The sequence below is a fragment of the Oreochromis aureus genome, linkage group 17 (genome assembly GCF_013358895.1).
Source record: "Oreochromis aureus strain Israel breed Guangdong linkage group 17, ZZ_aureus, whole genome shotgun sequence".
NCBI lineage: Eukaryota > Metazoa > Chordata > Actinopteri > Cichliformes > Cichlidae > Oreochromis > Oreochromis aureus.
In genome coordinates this window covers 6,448,840-6,466,961 of record NC_052958.1, presented here as the reverse complement: position 1 = coordinate 6,466,961, position 18,122 = coordinate 6,448,840, and the positions used below count along the sequence as shown (strand labels likewise).

General features: G+C 39.8%; 2 protein-coding genes across 2 annotated transcripts in view; one reads left to right on the top strand and one right to left on the bottom strand.

Moving 5' to 3' along the window:
* LOC116328744 (protein phosphatase 1H-like) overlaps positions 1-1,858 on the bottom strand; it is a 36,469-nt gene extending 34,611 nt beyond the window's left edge. The window contains exon 1 of the mRNA XM_031750607.2: positions 1,164-1,858. Coding sequence (XP_031606467.1) covers positions 1,164-1,399 — 236 coding nt within the window. The 5' untranslated portion in view covers positions 1,400-1,858. The remainder of the gene's footprint in view (positions 1-1,163) is intronic.
* Positions 1,859-4,911: 3,053 nt separating this feature from the next.
* Positions 4,912-17,002, top strand: il17rel (interleukin 17 receptor E-like). The gene is made up of 18 exons (XM_031750624.2): positions 4,912-5,272; positions 6,714-6,741; positions 7,328-7,474; positions 9,276-9,382; positions 10,413-10,527; positions 10,855-10,899; positions 11,316-11,455; positions 11,875-11,946; positions 12,045-12,099; positions 12,215-12,378; positions 13,150-13,194; positions 14,292-14,349; positions 14,537-14,682; positions 15,242-15,301; positions 15,392-15,449; positions 15,898-16,005; positions 16,468-16,524; positions 16,621-17,002. The coding sequence occupies exons 1-18, from the start codon at positions 5,171-5,173 to the stop codon at positions 16,740-16,742; spliced, it is 1,629 nt and encodes a 542-aa protein (XP_031606484.1). The 5' UTR covers positions 4,912-5,170; the 3' UTR covers positions 16,743-17,002.
* The last annotated feature ends 1,120 nt before the right edge of the window (positions 17,003-18,122 follow it).

Here is an 18,122-nt window from a genome sequence, read left to right as displayed (position 1 = left end):
TTTTTGTGCCACGGACGGTTTATGTCCGACAATATTTTCACGGACTGGCCTTTAAGGTGTCGCAGATAAATACAACAAAATAAAACCAGTACCTCTACCAAAAAAAAGAGAAGATTTATTCATAACACACGGGAAAAGACCCAGGGAAACAGAGTTAACGATAAAAAAAATAAAGATGAAAACGCTGAAAACCATAAATTTCACACCAGGGCCTCAACTCTCGCGGCCTGGTACTGGTCCGTGACCCGGGGGTTGGGGACCGCTGCTCTATGTGATAAAATGCTGCTGTAGTAGATAGAAGAAATTTGTCAGCATGGCTCTTTGGGACTAAATTGTAAGAATCAATGTGTAAAATTACAGAAAAATTAGCTCATTGGCCAGAATGTCCTGTAACAATTAAATGAATAATAAAACAATTAATTGGGTTTTTTAATGCTGTGGACTGACTATATATATGAAATTTTGATTATAGATGGTGAAAGAATGGAAATGTTTCTGTCATTTTATTGTTTATTTATTATCTGGTTACTTTGGTGTAATATGAATAACCATGGAAGACGTCTTTATTGGCAGGCACAGTTATAAACCTCATGAAAATGCAGTTCAAAGCCACAAATCGATGCCCTTTGTTACATTTTTCACATCCGTTCAGCGGGCCACATTGGAATCTTTAGTGGGCCGATTCTGTCACCGGGGCCATATGTTTGACACCCCTGATCTAGACTTTACTGACACACTGTAGCTTTGAGTGGAGCACTGCTGTAGACTAAATCCCAGATACTGCTGTTGGAAGGCGTTATCCTCTTGCACGTGAAAACCAGCTTGGGCTGTGATCCCTTGGATGCATGCTGTCCTCTACTTCTCAAGGCCACACTTAAGAAGCTGCACGCATAAAGGTTGTTGTGTGATCCCTAAATGAACCATAACATATGGGAGATGAATGCAGGTCACAGGTCACAGTGCAGGTTCAAGTTCATGCTCCTTGATTTGTGTGTCTAACAGGAGGAGCAGAAGGAGTAAATTGGAAAGATAAAGAGCTGAGTGAGCAGCTGCACGCTCTTAGGCCTCAGCTAAACCACATCATTTGGTTTACATTAAATGCATCTGACACAGAAAAGTCAGCAAGAATTGATTTTGAGGCCGACTGCCTTTGTTTTACTTACTCAGCGTATCCGGTGGCCCACGGTAATCTCCTGGTTTCCTTCAGGATGAGGATGGGCCGAGCTATGTGATCAGCAGAGCACTCGATCTCATCCGGGGACAGTCCAAGGAAATCAGGTCTCATATATGGGAATTTCAGCGGCAGCTCGGATCCGGTATTGCCGCCTGACCCGGAGCTACCCCCGGCCATGATTCCCCCCATGAAACCGGCCACGGCGGACTTTACACGGGTGAGCATGTTAGTGGCGCGTCGCGGCGGGGTGTCCGTCGGCCGGTGCGGGGCGCCGCGGCTACCTTTCCCCGGATTCCCCCCCAGCTCGGCCGCGCTTGATCGACGAAGGGCTGGACGAAGAAGACGAGGAGGAGGAGGAGGAGGATGAGGCAATCCGAGGATGATTACGCTTTCATTGATTCAGTGCGGAAACAAGAGACACATCCGGAGGAGAGGATGGTGGAAACAGCAGAGATGCTTCAACTAAAATCCTCCACGCCTCCATGGAGAGCAATTGATAACAGCTCGGCCGCCGTGAAAGCGGAAATGCACTGAAGATTAATGGTCATGTGACGCATCCATTGATGCACACTGAAAAAAACAGTACGGACAGACACCATGGTTACCTATATACCCACCATATATGGATGAAATCTATCTATCTATCTATCTATCTATCTATCTATCTATCTACACACACACACACACACACACACATATATATATATATATATATATATATATATATATATATATATGTATATACGCGTCCTCCATACCCAGGGGCGTTTCCTTGCTTTTGGGGGGGGGGCACTTTTGTGAAATTGTACTTCAGTACTTATTTCTGCTTTAGCAAATAAACACAGTGTGCTGATAAATATAAAGATGTTGAAAAAATGGTGCAATGAGCTGCATCTTGTTAGAAGGCGAAATCACACAAACTGAGCTTGTAATGAATATATACAAGAATACTCCTGGTGACAACCTCATGCAGTAAAGATGATGTCTGTTGTATCACAAGACACAACAAGGTAGCTGTATTACTATTTTTAAAAATTTCCCTTTCACCCCTCAGGTCCAGTACCAGAGGTCTGGAAGCTTGAGTATCTTTGCTGTTCCTAGAATGTGTTGCATTTTTTATATTTTGCTTCCAAGGAACCAAAATAGTTTTGAGTAACAGCTTTCCAGGCTGTCAAAGGTTTTTCTTTGGATATTTGCCACATTTTTATCCCACTTATTCCCAGTCCAGTCTTTGTACTTGACCTTTTCTTTTCTTTTTTTTTTTGTAAAACCACTCAAAAAGGCCTATAACTCAAGGGCTGAACCATGATCATGAGACAATTAATACATTTAAAAAAAACCCAAATCTTTATCCAAACACAGCAAGCATCAAAATGGAGGACAAAAGAAGAAATGGAAGGGCTGGAAAAAGTATGTAATGAGTCATATCACAAATTGAGCACCTAAGCACCAACATTAAGCAGCAAATTCAAAGCACCTCCTATAAAATATATAGTGTGCAAGGATTTAGGTGTTCCAAAAAGCGACATATATGTCAATAATCCTGGCACGCTAGACTGTTTAGCAAATTTCATCCGGATTGATTTACACATCTTGGAGGACTTGGGCAAAAGAAATATATACATACGTTACGATCATTACTCTAAAATCCTGTAAAAATTGTGTTGAGTGCAGAGGCTTGGACTCCAATGCAGTACACTGGAGACAAACTTAAAAATAAAGCCAATTTCTAACATTTATAGCGTTGCTATTAAACCAACAGCCCCAACCTTTGCCCTGAGGGGGGGGGGAGGTGTAACTACTGTAGTGTAATACACACCGAACTCCAGCAGATAGAGCTGTTCCTCAAAAGTAGATGGGCCAGTTTATGGATAGCCATGGATGTCCAAATGTTTTTTTTTCGCAGTGTCAGGAAACACTTCAAACTCTTTCATGGCTCTCCTCTCAAGCAATGATGAGAGTTGTAAAGACATATTTCCCAATAAATGGATCTTAAATGCAGCTCTGTCATTCTTCTTTCGTCAGATTTGCATTACGGTACCAACACTTTCATCGAGGAAACTCAAATGATGTATGCAAACCAACTTTTTGCCTTTTGTTTTGTCCCTCATTTAAAGCCGCTTTACACCATTTGCAAGCAAATCTTGTTTGTATCTTCATTTGACTTCAGTCAGTTGGGTGTGTTGGCTGGAGATCGCCTACGCATCTCAGGGTAGTTTAATGCAATACTTGTCACAACGCAGCTTGATAATCTATTATTAGAGTCAGGTGTGACTAGACTCATTGTTTTTATTCCCAATGGGAGAGCATGTTGTTTTGTCTTCATGCCATAAAAGTGCTTGTTTTTAAGTCCACTGAGTCATGAGTCAGAGAAGTTACAGCTGAAAGAAGTCAGGTATAGTCAGCTTCTCAACATTTTTATGACCTTAATCTTTCAAGTTATTTTATGACACAGCACTTAAAGGAAAGACAACACCTTACAGTAAAAACACAAAGGAAAGATCTGATGTTCTCCCAGACATTAGGTATAACTCGTCTTGACCCATATTTAGCTGGACTATGATTCACTGCACTTAGAGCTATCCGATAACAAGGAATTAACGTGTATATGCTGGAAAAGCTGTAATTTCTTCTTCTTCCCAGTATTATCATTAGCAGAAAGTTTTGCCTCAACAAGTCTCTTTCTTTATTTTCTAACACTGACTCCTCTGTGAAACATGCATGTTTTGATCTAACTGAGATGTTATGAAACTCTGTAAGAACTGGAAGGTGAGTACATCCTCAGGGGAAAAAGCTGTCATGTCATCTGTGATTCACTGCAAGGAGTTAGAACATTATAGGAAATTTGTAAACTGAAAAGTGTGTAGGCATAATAGAGTCTATGCCAAAAAGATGTGTAATCCATACTTTGAAACTTGAAATAAATAAATAAAATTTAACAGATGATCAAAATTAAAATGGAAAGACAGTGATTGATGTATAGCGTGTAGCGACAACCCCAGTGTAGTAGTTCCCCTCAGCAATACAGAAATTCAGCTTGACACTTGAATAGAATAATGTGCAATGTGTAAATGACTCAGTATGCCAGAACATGCTTTTAGACAACTGGAAGATAACTAAATGACTAAGATATAAATGGCAGTGTACGTGAGTGGAGCTTCCAGCTCATTTTAATTCTGAGAACCATGCCCAAATAAGGGAAAGCAACGCTGACCCAAGAGGAAGCTTATTTCACACACTCAGGAGTGAAATGTGAGGAGTTATTATTACAAAACATAAATATAGCGAAAGTATTTAAGAGGTCAGTCAGATGTTAAGAACAAGCTCTTCTCATAGTCCCCAAACTGCTTTACCTTTTCTAATTTTAATACCCAGTCAGTAAAAGGGGACTGCTGCAACCACAGCAAACCACAGGGTTTCCTCCTGAAGCTTCTTTTTTTTTTTTTTTTCCAAAATACACAATAGGAATTGAAGAAATTATGCAAAAAAAAAAAAAAAAAGGATGTGAAATTTTGCACCTTTCCAGTAAATCCTGTCACAGCATGTGGACGTTGGCGTGGGTGAGAGGATTTGTGACTGGGTTTCAGTACCATTTCCACATAATTACAGCTCGCTATAGTGTGACAGGTAAGTAGAAAGGTTCCGAAGAAGTTTTGTACACTGAGGAAATGTACTGTTTAAAAAAAAAATCACATCTTGTGGAAAGAGCTGCTGAAGAGGAAAAAACCTACTGCTACTTTATTCTCTCGTTCAGAGAGCCCCGCCTCCCACACAAAACAGCTGGAGCCCTTTGGTTCGCACTACACGCTGGATATCATCACATCCAGGACACATCAAACCAGAGAACCTCACCATTCAACTACGTCAAGCTGTGACAAGTTTGTCACTTAGCCCCACCTGAAGAAGAAAAAGAGAAAAGATTAGAGAGGACTAGAAGAGGCACAGATTTCAAGGACTCTAGAAAGAAGAAGAGAGTGTCCACACCTGGCCAGTAAAATGATCCTGTGGGCTGGCTTGCTGCTGGTGCACTGCTGCTTGCGTCTGACTGGAGCTGCAGGTGAAAACCCTGGACTGGAGACATGTATGAGGTGCTCTCAGGTAAAAGAATCAACAAGGCTAAAATCACATGATCAGCTTATATTATTGTGTTCTATATTAGCATCTGATATTAGTCACTGCTGCTGATGAACGTGTGTAAAAATACTTCTTAATATGCCAATTTGTCTGTTTTTAGTGAGTGAAAATAACAGAAATATACAGGTGTTTATAATCAGTTCTGTACTCTTACAGCTGTGGTCATTAATGGGGCTGTGATCAAACTTAAATCTGATTTGTGATGGATCCAATTCTAATCTCAAAGGCTCTTCAGTTTACATAGAATGAAACCACATGAAAGCCAGTTAATGACACTCTGATTCACCTATTGGAAGACAGTTTTACAAACTACATCCTGCGAAGCCTCTTCTGTTGAGCTTATGTTAAAGGCGGTGGTGATAAATGAGTTAGTAAATATAGCTAATCATTTACTGGAGCCCAAGGAGGAAACAACTACAAATGGATCTAGGTGGAGGGTAGATAGTCAACACCACATGTTTACTCTTTTTCAGTGACCTGAACTTTAAGAGGTTCCTTTTCCTTCTAACCCACCCTGTCTTGCATGAGTACAGTAAAGATAAAGCTCTTTATCATCTGCAGGTTTCTACATGTGTACGCGCTTAATAGTGTAACCCAGCGCCTCACTGTAGCAAGAAAACAGTTTGACAGTTGGTTACCATTCTGAAAGATGAACTAGAGATGTGTTTACAGTCAAAACATCATCATACGTGGGAGGTACTGCGAGGTACCTCATGGGTGGTAGATCCAAAAGGCTGAGATTTCATTTAAAAAAACAATCCAACAAAAAACTCCTGAAGCTGCTGTTGGTTACAAATCACATTCCCAACATCATAAAATTGAAGGCACTGTTTATTCTGGCGCAATGACTTATGAAATATGCTTCACATACTTGACTGGTGAATGAACGAGGATGCATTGGCCAGAACATTTTTACTTAAAGACCCCCGTGATTCACATTCCTTCATTATTATTATTATTATTATTATTATTATTATTGTTATTATTATTATTATTATTGTTTTTGTTGTTATTATTATTATTATTTGAATCTGTGGGTGAATTCTTGCTGTTAGCTGACTTTGTGCAAATTAACCAAAGACAACTGTGTTACAGTGCTCCTGCTGTGGGGTTAAACACACACACACACACACACACACACACACACACACACACACACACACACACACACACACACACACACACACACACACACACACACACACAGAGGCAGAGTTTTACCTGAAAGGAGCAATGAGGATGTAAAGACTCATTGTTGTCTGGGAATTCCCTGTCCTGCAGAGCTGCTACCTTTGTTCTCTTTGAGGGTAACTTTATTGATAAAACTCCTACACAGAATTCACAGAAAAGAGCTTGTCATGAATGACTCTGTGTTTTCTTCTTTATTTTCTTTTTCTTTTTGCAGGGACTTCACTGCAAGACCAAAGGAGGCTGTGAGTAAAGATTTGTTACCACTTTACACCTGCAGTCATGCATGCCCATTGGGTATTTATTTGCACAATAACTCGAAAAGCCTTTATATTTTACTGCAATGTTGTCAAAGCAACTGCATTCAGCATTTAACATAGAATTCAAGGCTGGGTTGAAAAGGTCTGTAAAACAACACAGAGACCATTACGTGCCACTGAACTAAAGTGAAAAACAGTAACCACATTCAAAGATCTTTAAATGTGCCCCACCCATAGCATTAAAACGATTTTTTTCCCTCCCTCACACAGCAAATCAGACGTGATAAAATCACGATAAGCTCAACAAGCAGTGCATTGCTGCTACCTGTACTCTCTGCACAAAATACTTAAAGAAATATAAAGTTTAAAATGCTAAAGAGAAATTCAGATGCTTTGTATAGCAGACGGCAAAGGTGGGAACGCTGCTGTGGTTTGCTCTCTATAAGTAAGCATACTTCAAAGATCCTTTTACCCACATTTGGACACAAAATCCACACCTTCCCTCACACATCCCACAGCATAACTTTTTTGTTTTTTTCAAAAATATTTCTCTGTCCCTGTTGCTGTGTAGATTCATTTCCACGTCCATGCGAGAACCCCACTGAAAGTCTCAACACCACCGTGTTCCACAACGTCAGCCTTTCCACGGTCATGAAGTGTGAGAGGATGCAGAAGTGCTCGCTGCGGCTCGGAATCAAAGCAGTGGTGCAAGTCACTGGTGCGTAAGTGTGATGGCTTAAAATAGATGCAACGATAGCTGTTTATAGGAAATGCATGTGCTCAAAAATGTCAAAAGCTTTTACAGGGCAAGCAATGAATGAAAATCTGTTTGGGTGAACAGAGATTTGCTTTGGCATCCATACACCGACTGGCTCATGGCGCACAGGGTCTAGTCTTTGACTTCTCTTAGTCTTACAGCGATGCCAAATTACTGAACCACTGTCTCAGTGTATCACCCTACTGTATTATTTAGTTTGGCCACTTATTAAAAGCTATTATAGGATTAAAATCCAGTTACACTTGAGCTCCATGTTGCAGTGTTTAGTTTGGCACCAAATCATTTTCCATGTACAGTTTACCATCCAAGTTGCTTTTCCCACTTGTTCCCTGCTTTATGTCCCACCTCCCAAAGTCCCTGTTATCCACTTTTGTGCCAAATCCTCCACCTGATGCTATTGTACTATTTTTAGACAGTTTTCTGGATCTCCTACTTTCAAAAGATAATCTCACTTTCAATCAGAAGTAGACTAATGCTGTCAATTCAACTATAGCATTTCATTGTCTCAGTGTATCACCCTGTGTGCACACTGTGTGTGGTCTTTTTTCGGCGCTGGAGCGCGATGCTTGGCGCCAGAGGCACTCAGCTAAAGTGTGTTTCCAAAACGATTTAACTAAGTTCACATGTAAACATCCCCAGAAATCACATTAAGATAATCCCAGTACCACTTTGATGCTTTTAGCGTACCTGCCCATTTGATGTTTTGCGAGGAGTCAGTGGACGGCCGATGTCACACTGATCTCTACATGTTCAGTGTGGCGTCTTTGTCATTCACTCTTCTTCACTTAAAACAGCCTACATCCTGGTATGGGCTGTTTATTTCAGATGTGACTTTGCTGTTAAAACACTACACCGGAATTTCTTTTGATACTTGGAAGTAATTGTCCTGAAAGCAACAATGCTGAATCCTCTCAAAGCCAAACTGTTTATTAAACCACAAAATCTTCCTTCTGTTTTCACAGAAGACATAGGTGTGGTGAATCAGTATAGCTTGAAGGAAACTTTGACAAAGAGGTGCTGAGTGACTGAAGTTATTGCATGTAATTAACTAAGTTATACATAGAAGGACTTTTTAGTTTTTTTTGGAGGACAATCATTAACTAAACAGAGCCCATGCCTAACACACTCATGCCAACAGATACATGTCATGTGATATTATTTGGTGTCCAATGTCGGACCAAGGTCCTTACTCAGTTGTTTTCTTTTCTTCTTATTCAAAACTTCCTCAACAAGGAAGCGCCAAATGGAACTCTTAGGGTGTAGTCAAGTCAACGTAGAAACGAATGATGTTAGAGATGATAACCGCTGATGACACACTTTAAAGGCATTTGCTGAAGGAAGTCACATTTTATAAAATGCAACGAGCTTCCATGAAAAAACTTCTGCTTTTGCATGGTAAACATGCCAATTGACACTTCATGTTCCTGATAATGCTGACAACCCATGCAATCTGATAAGGTTTACACAGGAAGACACATTATCAGACACATCCATCCATGTGCACAGCGTAATACAGTAAACCTGGTAGATTTCCAGACTATCCGTCTTGGAATTGAGGAAACCCTTTGCTGAGAAAAAAAGAAAGTACCTAAATAACTTCTTCCTGTGTGGCACCTAAAACAGTGCCAACCTGCACCAAAATAGCTGATCAACCATTCAAAAACATTTTGAATGGCTGACTGGCTGGTGCTGGTTACTGCTACAGCGACTTCAAAATGTCTTCTGGATTATGTTTCCACAGACTCCATCCACGGCGTGTCCTTTTGTATCACAACCGCAGGGATGATGATGAGGTGCAAAACCTTTAGCTTCACAAGGGCATCAAGAGAAAGGATGTCTGGACTGCAGGTAAAACCCCTAGCACATCTGGCATCGCTGGGTATTTGTGGGACATTAATTAATCCAGAGTGTTATGCTAGAGTAGCTTTTCTGTTAAATGCGCTGTGTGTATCACTCAAATGTTGCCAAGCCAATAGTGCCTTCCTGTCCTCTTTTGTCTTTCCCTTCCTGCAAACCGGGGAGTTTGCTGATGAGGCAGCTCTCGATATCCTTCAGGTTCCTCTCATCTTGTGGTCAGGAAAAATATATGACCTTTTTCCACACATCTGGGACATCCCATTTGCTCTTAAAGGTCACTGGAAAACTGACTCATATGCCATTGTAACTTACACAAAGGTTACGGAGCTGAAAAGCATTCCCCATCTGATGCCCACGATGGTGAAATCGGTGTGTCACATAAACTGTATTTAAAAGATTCCAGATCAGAGTAAAACCTGCATTCTTTCTAATGGCCCACAGGTGGGTGAGGCTGCAAAAAAACGGAGTAAAGAAGCAGAAAGAAAACCAACCCTCAACTCCAGTGATCTGTTAACCCAATAAATACTTTTGTAATGAGTTTATGATCTCAGTCTGTTTCATGTGTAATTAAAAAAACATGCCATCTTGTAAATTATGGGCCTCATTTGAGTCAGAAAGATCATCAAGCATTGATAATGTTTTGTGGCATACCCAAATTTTGATCGCTGCTGGGTTTGTGGTGTGTCCTCTTTTCTCAGTCAGAGCCACACCCCACTTTGTAGATGATTTTGTAACATGAAAACAGTGACAGAGGAAATAAACAGTTTAACGCCTCAGAGCAAACCAGTGGTTAGCATCACCGTGCCTATGGATATTTCCATAGTCTAGCTGGAGCCTTCAGGTCTCTCAGGTAGACAGATTCATTGTTGTGATTGTCACAACAGTGGTCCGGCCAGGCTAACTGGCTTTCCATCGGCCTTGCTTCTGAAACAGATGTGGTCCTTTCAGCATATTTCCACACGGCGCAGCGTTTAACAGACATGTGACAGCTTGTGTGCTTTTTCCCACCTCTTTCCTGCAGGTTGAAGTTGAGAACAACTGCACTGAAGTTTCTCCAAACCAGCAAGTGCAAGTAACGGTGACAACAGTCCCAAGTTACTGTGGAATGACCTGGACCAGCACCTATCATAGTCCAGGTAGTATTACATGCACTTTGTCCATGTGTTTGCATAAATATGCAAACACAGACTCAAGGGCATATGACTGTAACCATGGGTAACTAATAAACAGTGTTACACAACCAGCCCTGCCAAGTATTTCCTTGTAACTGGTAGAAAAAACAGGAAACCTCGCGGTGTGTTCCGCTGCTCTGTAATGATGAATGTCAATGATTCAACGAGTGTAAATATCTTAAGCGAGTTATCTTAAGTGAGTACTGTGTGAAAACAACTCCCACATGCGTGATGACACGTGAATGAGAGGAATTGTTGTTTCTTTTTTAAGTGCTTCACTTTTCTCAACAGGATGTAGTCATGAAGATTTTAGAAGACTTGTTCCGGAGTGCATCAGTAAGTGTAAATATAATTATATTAGTTAATATGCTTTCTCCTTACATGTTTTAATGAATGCAGTGCAGTGAAATGAAATATCAAATATGCAGTAATATATGCATTTTTTGGGCTTGTCCTCCTCTCCTCACCCCTAACCGGTTGCCCCTCCCTGGGCCTAGTTCTGCTGGAGATTTCTTCCTGTTAAAAGGATGTTTTTCCTTCCCGCTGCTAACTACTTCCTCATAGAGGGTTGTTTGATTGTTGGGGTTTTCTCTGTATTATTGTAGAGTCTTTACCTTACATTACAAAGCACCTTGAGGTGACTGCTGTTGTGATATGTATATAAATATATATCTAATATCTATATAAATAAAATGTAATTGGACCTTTTAATTTTTTGTTTTCCTTGTCTGATTGTTTCATGTCTCTTTCAGCTGGCAGACTGTCGTACAAAGTAAACCCAGACAAGAAGGAGCTGAGTGTAAACGTTTCAGACATGCTTAACGATCACAACTACCACCTCCGTCTCTGCCGAAAGGATTTCATCTGCTCTGGCACAGGGGCCTATACGCTGGTGAGAGACTCTTATTGGAATGAATATGAGTGGAATCAGAGCAGTTATTTCTGTTCCTCAATAATATGAATATATATATATAAAGTGAGATCTGCGAGAGGTGGGGTAATGTTGCATTATGTAACAGTGCAAGAAAAGCATAACAGGTCTAAGCCACGCTTATGACCTTTCATCCCCAAGTGAGTCATCGGGTTATTCCCTGTGTGAATCAAATTTAAATGTACTCACTTACTAAATTGCTTTATATAACTGGCAATCAGGACTGCGCGGTATTCCCCGAACTAAAGGACAGCTGAAACAGTAAGGACTCAAAAGTCTTGCCGCTGGTGAAAAATGTGCACAGTGAACACAAGAACCATCATTAACTGTTACCCAGACAGTCATTCCACAAATAATCAAAAGTTGTTCTCATTTTTCAGATAAAGAAGGAGCAGCCCATAAAGAGTGTCACCTTCCCATACTCTCGACCTTTGCCCTGCCTCTGCATTGAGGTAATGCTATGGCTCACACTCCCAGTCTTTAATCAGTTTCAGTTTCTGCCATAAATTCCATGAAAGACCTTCAGTAATCACTGATAAATTCATCACAGGGCTGGTCAGCGGTGATGGACGCCCCAAGAGTCCAGGTCTGCCCGTTCAAAGACCGTGAGTCACATTGTTCATTCAAACAGATGAGAAAATTGCCAGCGTGTGCTGTAACATTTGAAAGCTGATGGTGTATCATAACAATCCATAATCCTATGACTTCATTCGCCTGCAGGTGTTGAGGAACTGTGGTTTGGAATCACCTTTGATCCACTGGAGGAGACTCTGTTATGGGAGCCTGCTTGTCCAATTACAGCTTTGGCTGCATTGTGTCAGATGAGAGATGATGGCATCTGTGTGGATTTCCCACACTCCTCCCAGAATGTTACCAGAGAAAAGGTACACACCTTTCAGATATTTACTAAGCAAGCTTTCTTAAGCTTGGTTATCCTTACAAATCACTTAAGTGTAATTAAGCTGATGCCCTTATTAGGCAACATTGCACATGAGCACACACATACAAGCCAGAACTCTCACTCAGTTTACGGAGAGGCTTGAGAGGGGTTTGAACAACCTGACAGTCAGGTGCCTGGTCTTATGTGAGAGATGAGTCACAGAAAAGTCACTCACCTTTATTAGCATATGCCAAGAATGCGGACATGTCAGCTTGAAGTGGAACATCATCTTGACTGATCTGATTTCAGATGTAGCTTGTTGTTGTAGTTGAAACCTCTTTAAAAGGTGGAAGCCTCAAACGATCACATAAAAGTGCTCACTATTTAACCGTGTCATTTTCCACATAAACACTATAGCTAGGAACTTTCTGCTGTAATCGAACAAAAGCAAGAGCATGCATTTATTCCAAACTTTCCTAAGACAACATAAATGTTGAGTTGGGTTTCTTGTTTGTATAAGTCAAGCCAGACCTACATATAAAGTATATTGGAAGAATGAAGGGATAGGAGTCCTTATTTTGACACAAGACATTTAGGCTGAAGGCTGGGAAGACTTAGGCAGATGCTTCACTTGAAAGACAAATATAGCTCTCTGAATCTAAACACAACATGAGTCACCCAGGCTAATGATTTAGATCATCACTTGTGTAACTGCAATTCTTTATTAATAAGAACTCGTGATTCATTCACAAAAACTTCTTTAATGCTTTTTCAGATAGCATTCTCTAAGGTGGATCCCCACGATCGACTGTGCGTCAAGGTAACAATCTTTCTTTTGCTTTTTTCATTCCACAAATTTCACTAGGGCATGTCAACTTGATACGCTAGCAACAGTGAAACAAACAAAACAGTTTATTTTCTGCTTTCTGTATTTGATTACAAAATGACCTTTGCATCACATTAGCATAATGCAACTCAAATATCAGAACTGACCTGACAGTTCAGATGACTGAGATCACCTTGGTATAGTGTGACATCTTTAAAAACAATAAGATTGAGAAGATATATTTAATTTCTTGGTCAGTATGTGACGTTACTGCTGTAAGATGGCTTATTAAGCTAGCTGGGTCATTATGGAAAAACTCCATGGCTATCTTAATAGCATGTTATATGCCATGTTATGTTTTAATTTTATCAGGATTTTATCAAGTTCTCTCTTGTCACTTGGAAGTCATCTTGAAATGCGTAGTTATTTTGAGCCATTACCTAAATTAACATGGTCCCTGGTACTTAAAGACTGCACGTATAGAATTAACAACCAAATAGGCTTAAAAAGCTGGATAATGATACCATGATATCATCGTTTACTCTTCTGATGCCATGAGTTTGTCATTTTTGCTATCATTTTTAAAAAACAAAAGCATTATGCCCACTGACATTCTCCGGCTCAGAAAGCTAACGACAATCCAGGTCACCAACACTCTGACAAGGAGGCCCTAATTATCCATACCCTTCATTACAAAAGCAGGAAACTGCCTACAAGAAGCAATGCTTCTGGGTTGCAATTCTTACACTTGCAAGTTTTTGCATTTGCACTAACTCAGTAATAAAGAGTTTAAAAAACATGTATTTATTTAATACTAGAGTTCTTGTTATTATTATATCAGCTTCCTGTTATTGAGCCAATAACAGGAAGCCAATTATTGAGCCAATAACAGGAAGTTGTGATCAAATCTGCATTTCAGAAGTGAGAGTTGAGTCCTAAACGCAAAGCAGAAGTATTATTATTAGACTGTTAAACTATTTTCTATGGGTATGCAACAATGATTTTAGTAAGCTCTCTTAAACCTAAGAGTAGTGTGTTTGATATAACAGCTCGATGAAGAACACTCGAAAATGTTGATCTGTCTTCATCAGTTTACTGCAGGCTCTCAGTCCTGGACCAGGTGCCCCTTTGCTGATGGGAGACTCCAAGGTGTGACTTATTATTTTTTTCAGACCTTTGCTAATCACATCATGAGTATTTTTTGCGATGCTCTGATGATCTATGGCAATGTATTGACCCTACTGTGTTCACATGTTCTATAATGGATGTCTATAATGATGATAATAACAGACTTTATGCATGGCAGTAATGTATGATGATATCTTTAAAAATCTAGCATGGGAGTTGGTTACAACAAGAACAGAGGGGCGTGAAGAAGTGAAGATGCTGTCACAGATCTCTGCAAACTTTTCTGTGGGGTTGTGCGTGAAGTCCAAGGGGTCCCCTGAGTGTCAGACCACTGAAACACACAACGTGCAGGTGGTAGGTGCAACACATTCCCATCGCAGACGATGACATATTTTTTAAACTAGAAACATATCTTGTTGCAGATTTCTTCGACAGAGTTCTCGCTCATCATTAGATCTGATGAGTCTAAGTAAGAGTGGCAGAACAAATGTCTGTTCGCTGCCTGCATGCAATAACCTTTTGCCTTTTTGAAGCAGCCTGCCACAGCACGCTTACACGGACTGCATGCCAACTTTTTATCATACATGATCGCTGTTTATTACATGTTGCCTTTTTTGTTGCTAGGAAACTTCACATTTTCTCTAAAGTGTCGTGACTTTTAAAAGTTATTTGCTACCAACAGAGCAAAAAGGTAGTAATTATATCTTTTACAATACACTTTCCAGCAATCAAAAGGGATCTGCCAACAGATTAGCAAGACCTAGTGTGTAACAAGATATCTTTCTCCTGAACGCGTCATGGTTGTTAGCACATCAAAGAAACAGGAAAAAACAGAAACCATGACAACTTCCATATCGCCTGCAGGAAATAATCCCAAGATTGGTCTTTCCTATCTTTTGTCTTTTTTTCTCAGGAGAAACAAAAAGCTGTTGATTTAAACCTAAAAGGGACATTCTGCAACTCATGTCTTCAGGTATGTTTGTGTAGGGGATCCTTTGAGTGCTTTGCACTTCCTATTTTAAAAAAAGACTGTTGCTTTAATATATCCCTTTTATTTGCACAGGTAAAAAGGCTTGATGTGGAGTATGCTGCCACTGTCATTCACTGTCTGAAGCTGTGCAGTAAGTATGATTTCTGCTAGAGCTGCATCCCAGTAAAATACTTTCTGCTCTTCATTTCTGCTTCTGTCCTGTGTAGTCTAACCAAACTTTTCCTTTACTATTTTCTCACGAAACTTTGTAAACCTTAGGCGATGCACCAGTTTTGAAATGTAAATGGTTTCCAGTACAGTAACAGAGCTTGCGTTTGTTGCCATGGGAATTCTGAGACGAGATAATTGCAAATGCATGTGCATCTAAAGTTTGGTGTCTTGGCATCATTTTGAAAAATAAAAGGATGATTTGTTGTGCGTGCAATGCTTAATGATACTATTATGTTCAAGATGAAAGGTTCTGTGGAAAATAAGAAGTACCAGTTTTTCCTTTACACATAATTGGGGGTTTGAGAATGTGCAGAGAGCAGGATGCAAACTGGATGGATCATCTAACAAACTGTAAATTCTCTTTGCAGGTGACTCATCACCTCTTCGTTCAGACTTGACCTGGGTATTTGTGCTGACTGGTGTTTGCCTCTTTGGAGTAATATGTGTCACTTTGGCACTTCATGTCTTATTATCAGGTAGGTTGAAAAGTTATTTGCTAGGTTTCAGGCTACCATTTTATTTTATTTGGGGATATACTGTGAAGGTACCACTGGAACATGTAAATGCATGTTTCAGTGGTGATGTAGGCCCTTTTCCAGTGCCTGCCCATCAAACTCAAAGATTTTGCAGCATGCTCTGGTATGTGCAGGCTTCATGTTTGACTCTTTGCAAGGGAGTAAATGCTGAGTTTGCCTCAGTAAACTAGGCTGGTTAATAATGTCCTAATGTTAACACTCATTTTTAGCTTTTCCTTTCCCTGACATCTTCGATGTTTGATTATTCAAATTTGGCTTCCCCTCTTTATGGATGGATGGACAGTAGCATCCAATTACAAGTACCATCAGAGTATCGCAGGCCATTTGAATGAAAAGCAGCCACGGAATTTGTCATTTTATTGATTTGCTTCCTCATCACAATTCCCCTGTCTTCTCTTTTAGTGTATCGGAGAAGGAAACAGAAAATAACCGGAGTCCGTAACGGCGAAAAGCAAATAGGTAAGATTATGGCTTCATTTGCTTGACCCATACCATACAGATTTTCTTTTCTTTTACCCGTGCGCATATCTTATCATATTTCCTGTTTTGTTGCAGAACCCCCTCCCACCTGTGTGGTGTCTGTGTTACAAACTCAGCCGGTTGTCCACGGACGGGTCTTCATACCCGATTCGCCGCAGTGCGGAAACAACGAGAAGGCGAACTTACTCTCTGAATGACCAAAGTGTGAGGCATAAAGATGTTACAAAAGCAACTAAGTTCTCTGTTGAATTCAGTATATATTGTAGGCACTGACATTTCAAACGGTATGTAGCTTTCTGCAGAGGTGCTGGTTTGTATGCTTGTTCTAGTTACTGGCTAATGTATTTTGTGTGGTTGTGTTTGTTTGGGAGAAAGTTATTTTAAAGGTAAAATTTCATTTAATCTTGCAGCTACAAAGGTTTGTCTCAAAATGTATATTTTCAATAAAAAAGGCAAAATACAAAACTAAATGCTGTTTTAATTATTGTTTAAATGCACCATTATTATATCATTTAACCCAATTTTTTTGCACTAACTCCTCACAATATTGTTTTTGTTTTTACAAAGTCAAATCTAATATAATTGCAATACATTTGCATTAAAACACTTGCAGTCATTAACACCGACTTCATCTCAACAACAAAAGCTTACAAGCCTTATACTTTATTTTGCTGCTCCATATCTATTTATGTCCTTACAGTTTTATAAACACTTTGCTCTTTATGTTCAGCAGCTTGTTTCCCAGTTTTCAGTGAAAGTTTCCACATCACTGCTTGCGCACCTGCTCACATGAGCCAGAGCTGCTGATAGCTGTGTTTCCTTTTAACTTTAATCCAACTTCCTTCAGCGAGGAAAATTTGCATTTTTTTTTACGTCTGACACCAAACTAAGAGTTGAGTTGGTATCACCTAGATAAGATATTTTGATTCACTTGGAGTAAAAAAATAAATAAATAACACATCACCTGATGATGAGCATGTCAATTACTTACTTATTAGATGTACTATAATTGGCGAGTATATAAAAACCATGGATAAAACACCAATGCAACTTGTGAAATGCGTCACTTGTAGTTGCAGCCCACATTTTGTTGCTCTACAGCCAAAAACTGGTTGATCAATTACGTTTGTAGCTCCAGGTACCTTTTCAGTCTGTCAAAACATGTAGACTGTTGCACCATGTCATCTTGAATTGTAAGTAAGGTCATTAATATTTCCACATCAATGAAGCTTGGCTGTGGTTAAAAAAACAAAAAGGCAGAGTGATGTTTCTACATGGTACTGGAAAAACACTGTTTCTTACATTTTACCGACATGTGCTCATTATTTTTTATATCTAGATGCTAGTGACGTGTTGCCAAAAAGCAAGTATAGACATCCTCTCACTCCCAAACAAATAGATTAAAAAATACTACTGTGACCCAGCGCTTTTATTCTTTTACATGTTATGGCAGCCTGAACATAAAGTATCAAAGGCAAAAGAACTTATTGCTTATCTACAGTTAAATGTTCCTCATCAGTGTACATGGGTCAAGGTTACAGCTACTGTTGTTTATAATGGATCACATTATATAAAGT